Source organism: Olea europaea, chromosome 6 (assembly GCF_002742605.1).
Source record: "Olea europaea var. sylvestris chromosome 6, O_europaea_v1, whole genome shotgun sequence".
Classification (NCBI taxonomy): domain Eukaryota; kingdom Viridiplantae; phylum Streptophyta; class Magnoliopsida; order Lamiales; family Oleaceae; genus Olea; species Olea europaea.
In genome coordinates this window covers 13,630,078-13,642,282 of record NC_036242.1, presented here as the reverse complement: position 1 = coordinate 13,642,282, position 12,205 = coordinate 13,630,078, and the positions used below count along the sequence as shown (strand labels likewise).

Genomic DNA, 12,205 nt, shown 5'->3' with positions numbered 1-12,205 from the left:
TTATTTTTCATTTAATGAGAGGTGCAATTGGGTTGGCATAATTGGAAAATGCTGGAATGCCCGAAAAATTCTAACAGAAGGGATGACATTGTCTCACATGCTGTGGATCCCACACAAATAAAAAAATAATTTCCCCCCTTGATTTGTCATGGCCTCTGTCAAGCCATAGGTTAGTGTAGCATAGTCCGGCATAATTTTTGTGTTACTTTTTGATTGGAATAATAAAAACCTGCATGTTGAACTCTTCGTATTTCATTTTGAGATCTCAGATTGTAAATTTTATTCTAGCCTTGACAATTGAATTAACTAAATGCTAAAAAAATCAATTTGTAATGTTTATACATTAGTTATCTGAATAATTACATTTTTGATATTTTTCCTCTCAGATCAAAATGTATATTTACTTTGACGCAAGCAAGTGAATTTGTTTATGCTCACAACCCACTTTGCTTGTTTAAATAAAGGAATTGCAGATTATTCCTTTGTCATATGGAAAGGAGAGAAGATTTAGTAGGGCAATCCTATATGCACATGTTGTAAGATCGTCCACTCAAATACAATACTTTGAAATTTGTGTCATTCAAAATTTGACACATCGACATCACACACTCACTTTATTTCTATCTTACAATCTCGAATGTCAAGGTATTACCTTTTGCATGGCTCACAATTCTAGACGTCGTGATTTAAAATGGATGATCACACCATATCTACATATAGAACTGTTGTATGGAAGCTTTTCTATGTGGCAAGAGGATAACTACCAAGTAGGCTAAAACCATTAGAGAGTATAAAAAAAAAAAATCAAACAAGAATCAGTTGCTTGATAATGACCTCGCCATTAATCAATAGATGACGAGGTGCTAAAATCAAAGTCCTTACCAATTAGATGGCAATACGTGTTTTCTTTTTCTTTTTTTTCTTTTTTTTCTTTTTTCCCTTTTATTTTTGGGTGGGGGTTCAACAAACGTACTAAAAGATGACGAGGGACTGAAGCTTTTCTTGTGGCAAGATGATGACTACCAAGTTGACTAAAACCATTAAAAAGTGTAAAACAAAATCAAACAAGAATCAAGACCTCCCCATTAATCAAAAGATGACAAAGTACCCAAATCAAAAGTCTTCACCAATTAGAAAGCGACACGTGTTGTTTTGGAGGGGTGAGTGTTCAATAAAGGCCCAATTTTCCTTTAAACTAGTTTTTCCTATTGAAATTCCATGGAACATAAAAGAAAAGGTATATAAAAAATCAATCAATCAAACCTCTTGCAAATTCTTTGTCCACTTTGTTTTTCTTGAACTTATATATATGAGTCATACTATTTGTACATGTCATTTTACACTTTGAGTTACCCGATCCAACCTCCTCCTCTCACATGGGGGTTGGTGCTCCACGTGGAACCCGACTCCATGTGAGAGGAGGAGTAGGATCGGGTAAATCAAAGTGTAAGTCAACAAGTACAAATAACTTAATTTTATATATATTTTACTTGCATTAATTTGAGCATCAAAGAGTAAAATGTGCCTAACAACCTTCTTAGATGGCTTCAAACTTCGATTTCTTATGTTCAGATTCTGAAACAGGTAGATGAGAATGTAACCAGTATATGTTGATATCTGTATCCTACAAGATTTTAAAGTCAACAAACAATATAGCCGTGGATGGAAAATTTCAATTCACATTGGAAAATTATTAAAAGAAAAAATAAAAAGAAACGGGAAAATAGATAAAAATAGCAAACCCCAGCCCTAGTTACTTCTCATCACGTGCAACCTAGCTTACGCTCGCTACATGTCTACCCCCAACTTATTTGCAAACGTCTCTCACATTCCCAATCAATATTTCTAACTTCTTCCTTTTAATCTCTTCATCGACATCGTCACTCACATCTTTCAAATTTTTTTCATTTTTGTATTAATCAATGGCATGGGGACCTACAGGGAATCCTATTGGTTCTTCATGGGTTGGGAAAGATAATGTTATGAAATTTTTTCCCTTTCTTATTTTTAAAATTAAAATGCGGGTTAAACTACTGTTTCAATAAGAAATATGTTATCTTTTCTAACAACCAACATTAGACATCGACTGGCCGAAAACTCAAAATATATGGTACAACTCATCTAAAATGAAGTAAATGTGAGACCATTTTGTTACATCGAGCAAAGTTAAGATCAATTTCTATTCATTTTGACAAATTTTAAATGCCACGTTAGTAACATGGAAATCGAAAAATAATAAATTTTAAAATGATCGGCTACTATTATTATTTTTCTTATCTTTGACAGATAAGAAATCCATGAAAACACGACATTGCATTTTGGGAAAATTGCAACAACGATTTCTAATCTTTCATTTTTTTTTTTTTTTTGTAGAATTTACTCTAACCTTTAATTTTATCAGCGGAGGTCTCAAAACTTCGAGAACTTAGCAGCAGTGGTCCAAATGACCATTCGTTGACCAAAGAATCGATCTTGACCACAATTTTACTAATTTTAGAAGAACAAAATTATAACCTTACATTTTTAACATAAAATAACCAAGCCCTTGTTTCATAGCAATTAAAAATCAAGATTTTAATCTAATTCAAAGTTAATAATTAATATTAACCACGCATTTTATAGGATTCTTAATTTTTCAACCATACATTTTATTAACTTTTATCAAAATTTACTAAAAATCTTATTTTAATCTCACCAAATAAATGCTTAATAAAAAAAAAAAAAAACAAAAACAAAAAACAAAAAATGAAAAAGAAAAAGGAAGAAGAAGAAGAAGAAATCTACNNNNCCACATGAAAAATGGAAAGGCCAGTGATTAGCACCTTCTACTTTCCCACTCCCACCACATCAATGGTCAGCACCATCGCCCAACAATCGGTCGCCACAACCACCCACACAATGCCAGCACTGCCATCCAAAGGCAGTCGCCACCATACAAATCGAAATACCATCAACAAAACTAGTCCCCAAATCCCACCACATCAAATTTTTGACCAACCTCAATTGGAGGTTAGCATATTATAGGAAAGCCTGAATTTGAGGTTTGCATATTGCAGAGAGAAAGGTATAAGAATTTTCTCGGACACAGGAATTTAGTAGGTATTATATGTTGAGAATCTACTTAACGTGCGCAGCGAAAATTTAAAATAATTTTCAATTTCCACAAAAAATCGTCTTTGTGTTTAGATAGAAATTGTAAAGATTGTACCGTTTACGAGATTTGCAATTTCCTTTGCTTTTTTCCTTGTTCCAGAAGCTTTGATTTGCCACTCATAATTGTCCAATCTCCAACAGTGATCCACACATAGAACAAAATTGTAGTATTAGGGATTTTCTTGTGCTAGCAAGAATACTGAAAATCACTTCAATTTTGAAATATATATATATAAGCCCAAACGGGTTTGGCCTGATCCGGTTCAACATTTAATTAACCCATTTAATTAAATTCGGTCCGTGAATTAATTAATCCAATCAATCAATTCAGGCCTATAAATAAGCAACCCAATTAATCAATTTATCCAACACTTGTTAAATTAATTAATTGACAAATCATAATCTTCCAATTCTCCTTTTGTGTGCGACCTATCAGGTTCCCGATCACAATGTCTAATTACGTGAAATATTATTTTGATATAATCAAAACTATAAATTAAAACACCCTTTTAATTTATCGCCAATTCACACTCGCCGTCCCAGATTGACATCTAGCAATATGTCAGAACAATACATGTGACGAAAAATGTCACGTGGTATAACAAAACCAAACTTTTTCGTTTACCGTGAAATTATTATCCCTTCGTCAATATGATCCGATCAATTACAAGATATGAAAGTGTGTCAATCTCGATTATCGATCATATCTTTCACTCCACTATTAAGTCAATATCATCTTGGCCAAGAATTTCGTTATCGACTTAATTGAATGAAATGCAGATCATAATCTCTCACTATCTAAGAGTGACGAATCATCTATTGGTCATTCATAACCTTCATATGATTTTTGACATACCTGAACGATGTCGTATTAGCGGCCCTTGGCAGAGTAACATCCAACACCATCCAACACCATCAAAGTATGATTGTCCTCATATAAGATACTATAACAACCTCAAGTCAAAGGACCAATCTCACTACCGAACGTTAAAGATTAACCACTGACACTCAGATAATTATCCATGTGGAATCTCTAGGCGGGCCTCCAATGCTTTGTTCTATAACAAAACATCCACGTGTTCATTCAAGTGTACCACATTTTAGCTTGTGAAATCAGCTACTTAGTTCACAAGTAAGAAATGTCACACATGATGGTTTATCCGTAATAACGATATCCGTATCTCATTATTACTTACGACCGCGAATGATTTAAGATTCAATCATATGTAATTTGTATCTCACAATCACAACTCCTTGTGATTAACAAATTACGAAGATTTGAATTTACGTACTCTATTATTTAATTTAATTGTCTATTAATTAAATAATAGATTTGTCATTAAATTGCATTAATTATATATTAAAAGTATTTATGTCCAAGGTTGATTGGACCTAGAGCATAACACTTACAAACTCTTACTTGCACTAGATTCAATCACTTATATATCCAATATCATAAAAATCTACATGATGATCTATTTTTATGCTACGACAACTCTTTCTCAGTGGATTTGTAATATTGTCAAATGTGGAAATTCGTTCTTCTCTTTAGTCATTTTCATGTATTATCTCTCTGATGAGATTATGTCGCATTAATATATGTTTGGATCATAAATGAGACCTTAATTCCTTCGCTTACGCGATAGCTCTATTGTTAGCACAATACGATAACATGTGATCAATCAACATTGCCACTTTTTGCAGCTTCTGAAGCAATCATGTATTAGATTTTTGCTATTAAACCAACGATTGTTTCACATAACGACCATTATTTCAACGATTGAAACATATGGATGTCGTTTCTTATAATATCAGGAATGTGATAATGCTCCCACTATCTTTTTGCAAACATACAATTCGTCTTCAAATTTGATAAAATCAAACATTTTGACTTTTCCATCAAACCGAAGATTTCAACTCTAAGAGACATGTTTTAACCCATAGTCACGGTATGCAACTGTTGCAACCAAAATCTGAATGGATTTCAGCAAAGCTACAAGAGAAAGGTTTCACCAAGATCAATATTTGACCGTTGTTACTAGCCTTTCTTTGTAGGTATGGATATTTCGGTTCACATCGACATTTTTCTCATAAACTATTTATGAAATATGAGTTTTATTCCATCAAGAGGGTCGACCAAGGTTCAAACCTTATTTTTCATACATTGAGTTCATTTTGAATTTCATGACCTCCTGACATCTGCTTGAGTCAATACTTGACTCTGCTTCTGCATAATTAGTAGGTTCATCACCTTCGATCAATAATACATGTTTAGTAATCATGGGTTTGCACATTCTTGGAGATCGAATGATCCTACTGGATTCACACAAAGCTAACATGTCCTGAGAAGTCTCTACTTCTTGATCAAGAGTATGCCCCACATCGGATATGGGATCAAACTCGAATTCATCTACTTGGTTAACTATGTCTGTGGACTCTTGAACTCTTTCAAGTTCTATTTTGCTCTATTATCCTCTCCTAGAGTAAATATTTTCTCTAAGAAGATGACGTATCGTGAGACAAAGACTTTCTTCTCAATGGAATAATAGAACTGATATCCAAATATTTGTTTTGGATATCCCACAAATATGTATTCATCGAATATATATACTCTAGTTTATCCGATTCAATGCACTTCAAATAAACGTTAGAGTCCCAAACTTTCATATGAGATAAGTTTGGACTATTGCCTTTCCATAGCTCGTACGGAATTGTGTTAACCAACTTAGATGTGACATGATTTAGTGTGTAACACATTGCAATTAGTGCATGACCCCAAAACGATTTTGAGAAATTTACATGGCTTGTTTTTAATCGCACTATATCTAATAGTTAATGATTCATCTTTTTCGATACACCACTGGTACAGTGTATATGTAGGAGTCCACTACAAGAAAATCTCATTCTCTTTCAGATAATCTAAAATTTCATTCTTTAAGATATTCTCATCTCAATCAGATCTTGATGTGAGAATATCTCTACCTATTTGTTTCTTTACTTTAAGTTTGAATCCCTTGAACCTTTCAAGAGTTTCACGCTTGGATTTCATCAAGCATATATGACTATTTCTGTAATAGTCATTAGTAATTTTGATGAAATAAGAGAAACTTCACCTGACATAATTTGACATGGGTCCATACGCGACAGTATGCATTAGACCAGTAATTATGCAAACCTTTCTCATTTTCAAGTAAAAAGAGATTTGGTCATTATGTCAGACATGCACAATTCGTACTTGTCAAAATCAATTGACACCAAGTATACATCTCTTTGTAACTTTGGAATTGCATTTCATCTATATAACAAAGTCTCCCATGGTAGATTTAGGTAATATTCAAATTATCACTTTTCTGTCTCTTAACTTCTATACTCATTATAGAATGCTTAGTATTTAGAATATAAATGTTATATTATAGTTTACCACAACCATTAAGATCTTTAATCAAGATAGGCATGGACAACCATTGTTCTTAACATTAAAATAGTTCATAAAACCTTTTCAAAATTGCATTTAAATCCCTTTCAAAAACAAATTGCATTTTGACCCAATATAAAAATTATAAATGAGGCCTCCCAATTCGGCAAATAGCATAACGGGCCCTTCAATATCCCAAATTATAAAAGGGTCCCCTTTTATGTACAATTGACCCCATCCATAATATAATTGCAGGCGGGCCCTCGTAATTATGCTAATTGCAGTAGAAGCCTCGCCTCCAACCAACCTTTCACCCGACTAAAAATATATATAATAATAAAAATGAATAACTTTTGGATATGGCAGCGGATCGTCGCCACTGTCATACAGTCTGTTACTAAGGCAGCAGCTACAAGCAGTTGTCATACAGCAGCGCGCGACGTTGCTGAAACAGCAGCGTCGCACGCTGCCACAATCAACAGCGCCGACAGTCGGTACTGCTGCTACAATAGTAGAGGTGCTCGACACTGTCGAGCACTTTTGTGCCACTAGTGTCGACGGTGGCTACTGGAAATATTCAGANCCCCCCCCCCTCCTTTCTTCTTCCAAAAATCCATTTTCTTTTTCAAAGTCGGATTTTGAATATGAAACATCACTTTCTAAATTGCTAGATCCAAGAAAAGTATGAACAATCAAATTTTGACTATTCACTAATGCAAAACAATTTCTAACAAACACAAAATAGACTATGATACCACTATTGAGAATCTACTTAACGTGTGAAGGGAAAATTTAAAACAATTTTCGATTCCCACCAAAAATCGTCTTTATGTTTAGATAGAAAACTGTGATAAAGATTGTATATTTTACGAGATCTACAAATTCCATTGCTTTTTCCTTGTTCCAGCAGCTTTGATCTGTCACCCACAACTGTCCAATCTCCAATGGTGATTCACACAGAGAACAAGATTGTAGTATTGAAATTTTTCTTGTGCTAGTAAGAATAACGAAAATCACTTCAATTTTGAAAACCCTAATATATACATGTATATATATGTATATACATATATATATATGTATATACATACATATATATATATATATATGTATATAGATGTATATATATGTATATACATATATATACATGTATATACATGTATATATATGTATATACATACATATACATCTATATACATATGTATATACATATATATATATATATATACATGTATATACATGTATATACATATATATACATATATATACATATATATATACATATATATATATATACATACATATATATATATATACATATATATACATGTATATATATATATATATACATATATATATATATATATATATATATATATATATAAGCTCAAACGAGCTTGGCCTGACCCGATCCAACATTTAATTAACTCATTTGATTAAATCTGATTCGTGAATTAATTAATCCAATTAATCAATTCAGACCTATAAATAAGCAACCCAATTAATTAATTTATTCAACACTTGTTAAGTTAATTAATTGACAAATCACAATCTTCCAGATCTCCTTTTTTGTGCGACCCATCAGATTCCTGATCACGATGCCTAACGACGTGAAATATTATTTTGATCTAATCAAAATTGATAAATTAAAACACTCTTTTAATTTATCACCAATTCATACTCGCCGTCCCAGATTGACATCTAACAATGTGTTAGGGCAATACATGTGACGAAAAATATCACGTGGTTTGACAAAATCAAACTCGTTCGTTTACCGTGAAACTATTATCCATTCGTCAATATGATCTGATTAATTACGAAATATAGAAGTGTGTCAACCTCAATTATCAATCATATCTTTCACTCCACTATTAATTCAATATCACATTGGTCAAGGATTTCGTTATCGACTTAATTGAATGAAATGTAGATCATAATCTCTTACTATCTAAAAGTGATGAATCCTCTATTGGTCATTCACAACCTTCATACGATTCTTGACATACCCGAACGATGCCGTATTAATGGCTCTTGACAGAGCAACATCCAACACCGTCAAAGCATGACTATCCTCATATAAGGTACTATAACGACTTCAAGTCAAATGACCAATCCCACTACCGAACGTTAGAGACTAACCACTGACACTCAAATAGTTATTCATATGGAATCTCTAGACGGGTCTCCAATGTTTTGTTCTATAACAAAATATTCACGTGTTCATTTAAGTGTCACCACACTTTAACTTGTGAGATCAGCTACTTACTTCATAAGTAAGAATGTCACACGTGATGGTCTATCCGTAATAATGATATCAATATCTCATTATTAGTTATGATCACAAACGATTTAAAATTCAATTATATGTAATTTGTATCTCACAATCATAACTCATTGTGATTAACAAATTACAAAGATTTGAATCTACAGACTCTATTATTTTATTTAATTGTCTATTAATTAAATAATAGATCTGTCATTAAATTACATTACTTATATAGTAAAAGTATTTATGTCCAAGGTTGATTGGACTTAGGGCATAACACTTGCATTATATTGATAGAATAATGTTAGGAACTCTCTATTTGTGCATTCTGTCCTTGTGAAATCCCTAATATCAACGTGTATGAACAAAAATAAATTCTCCACACTAGCTATAGACAAACAAAATTGATACATGCCACTACACAAGAAGCCGTGCAAATAATTTTAAGGGTCACACACATGCTGGATCTTAGTCGAATTGGTTTCTAAGTTGTTTATTTGTTTTGATTTGTTAGTGAATAAATCCAAGTAGTTAACTTGTTTTTTATTCATTTTCCTATTCTTTAGCCTATTGTTAGTCAATAAGTCCAAGTAGTTAACTTGTAAATTGATCCTATTTGACATAATTGATGGATGAGATTGTTCGGAGATGCTTTTGGTTATAATAGCAAAAGTTTTGATGTCATAAGGTTATACAAATTTATCAAGTAACATATGTGGCCCAAGTGAGAGATTATTGAGAAAATTTTAATTTTTCATGTGGGCCTACATATATAATTAATTGTGTATAGGTCATCTTAAAGTTAAACCCATAATTCAAGTGATCTAGTAAAAAATTAAATTTTTGGGCTAGAGCATCTAAACAAAGTGTGGGCCGAATTATATATATATAGAGGCGGATTCCTTTAAAATTGCACTTCATCATGAGCAAAATGAATATGAAAACTATATATAGGATCATGTTTCTCAATTCAACAACTTCTCATTTTTTGTGTCATCCCATCAATACAATAATAGAAGAGAAAGTATATTGAAGAAGAAGATTCGAAATCCATAATCAAAAACATGCGATCCACAATAAAAAATTAAGAAGAAGAAATTCAACAATCAAGAATATGGATCAAGAAGTAAAATCAAGATCAAGAACTCAAGAGTCTAAAAAGTCAATATTCAAGATCCAGTATCAAATAAACATTCCCAATGAATTAAGGTATGTTTTGCACTTTATAATGCTCTTGGAGATTTAACATGGAGGATCTTGGCAATAAGTAATTAGCTTTTCATGTTATTAAGATTTAAAGTTTCATGATATTCCAACACCTCAACCTCATCCCTCTCCTCGTCCCCTCCTTGTTTGCTCACTTCGGGGTCCTTGATCTCATCTCCATTTTTGGTCATTTACCTTGAGCTTCTCTATACTCTCATCAATAGAGTCCAAGGCCTCGAAGGCTGTTGCTAACCTCTACCTTTCTACCCTCGTTATTTTACTCTCCTCATCTTTACCTATATGCCTTATGTGAAATAAATAAAAAATGAGCCTAAGATCTTAGCTTAGGTTCAGTGCTCGAGCTCTTTGCTTCTCAAGGTTTGGTGGAAATTAAAAATGGGGACGGGGTATTTACAAGGTTTAAACACAATGGCGCAAGCCTTATGCCTCCTTACTATATGACACTACATGATTCCTAAGTGACAATGCACTTCTCTTCAAATAATTTGACCGTTGTACGTGTGTGTGTTGCTTACACGTCCAACGACTCGCTGTAAGGCACTTGACCCCGAGCCTGGCCTCAAGTTTATAGGGCCACTAGAATACCTTAGTCTTGACCACACACGCATTGCAATTTCTGGTTTTGTCTTGATCCTCGAGGTGGACGCCTTCAGCTTGGGGTCAAGGACCCCGATTTCATGTCGTCTTATAGGACTATCCTACTTCATCTCAATGATCCCCAATCTGGTACGAGTTCATCATTGTCCAACTATGATGAGGAGTACTACTCCAACATGTCTCCTATGCTCTGATCCCAATGAGAATTCTAAAGCCATCAGTAGTCCAATCCTATTTGGTCAACTCATTATTTCACAGATGTTTCAATTACTCCTCTTACTCTCGCTGTATATATATCATGTCTAATTCATTATTTTGGCATGTTTTTGTTCTCACGCTTATATTTTTCTCTACTTGCTTGCTAAATAAACAACGTAAGGGCTATGAGAATGCCCTAGCATTTTTCGCAGATTTTTCAGTGGTCACATTTATGCTCACCCCTCGTGTTTTCTCAACTTGAGTTCAAATAATCCTAAATATGATATTTGGTAATATTAATTATTTTTCTTATCTTTGACACATAAGAACTTCATGAAATCATGACATTGAAGTTTTTCGATTATAAATATCTTGGTTTCTTTTTTTAATTTGGACGATTGGTAGGCTTGATTTCTTTTTAATTTGGACGGTTAGACGGCATATACGTGTGCTTTTTTTTTCTTTTTTTATTCGGGCAAGCTTAGACGTGTGCACAAACCTACACTATCAAATAATAAATTATAAACAAGAAATATTCTTGCAAGTGTAATTAATTCTAAGTTTGAACGTTCCATTTCCCGTCTTAAGGGAATTCCAATCTTGATAACGTTGAATAGAAACAATAGATGCAACACGCAAAATTTGTTCTTGTGCTTTCAATCATCTGCCTCCTCCTCAGTTCTGCAGTTGCTCCGGGAGGGGATGGAGGCGGCAGTGGTGGTAGTGGCGGAGATGGCATCGGCGGAGGTGGAGCAAGGGGTGGTGGTGGCAGTAGTGCAGGCAGCCGTACTGGAAATGGTGGTGGAGGTACGTTAACCCGCCACGGTGGTCAAACCAGTGGTGCAACCATTACGATGCGCCTCATAAACAGCAGCCCCTTCATCTCTTTTGCATGGCCATGTTTAGTTATGTTATATTTGGCTTACGCATCATTTTCATTTCCCCCTCCACTTTAATTGATCCCTGGTTATGTGCAAAAATGCAAGCTAAGTAATAAATTTGTATTCGTGTGTGATGTTATATTAAGGCTTATGTATTTATTCTGCTTGCAAACGTTACAATTTTTTTAATTTACCTTTTAGGTATTTTAATCAATAGTGACAGTCAATGCTTTTGATCAATCTACATGTTAACCTAACTCAAACTCACTTTTCTTTTTTCCTTTTTTTTTTTTTACTTTATCAATAATTTGTTTTGGCTTATTAGCAAGCAATCTTTATATTCTCCAACAAATTCGACATTCGTAATTTCTTCTTCAAGTAAATAAGAAAGGATGAATACGAAAGAAAATTTGAGTGTATTAAAATGAACTAATAAATTTTATTACGTTTTTTATTATATCAAGTACACAC

The 12,205-nt window shown here is 33.3% G+C and overlaps 1 protein-coding gene across 1 annotated transcript; it reads left to right on the top strand.

The window, feature by feature from the left end:
* Positions 1-9,907: 9,907 nt before the first annotated feature.
* LOC111396502 (protein no-on-transient A-like) lies at positions 9,908-11,948 on the top strand. The gene is made up of 2 exons (XM_023022924.1): positions 9,908-10,040; positions 11,533-11,948. The coding sequence occupies exons 1-2, from the start codon at positions 9,946-9,948 to the stop codon at positions 11,807-11,809; spliced, it is 372 nt and encodes a 123-aa protein (XP_022878692.1). The 5' UTR covers positions 9,908-9,945; the 3' UTR covers positions 11,810-11,948.
* Positions 11,949-12,205: the final 257 nt, after the last annotated feature.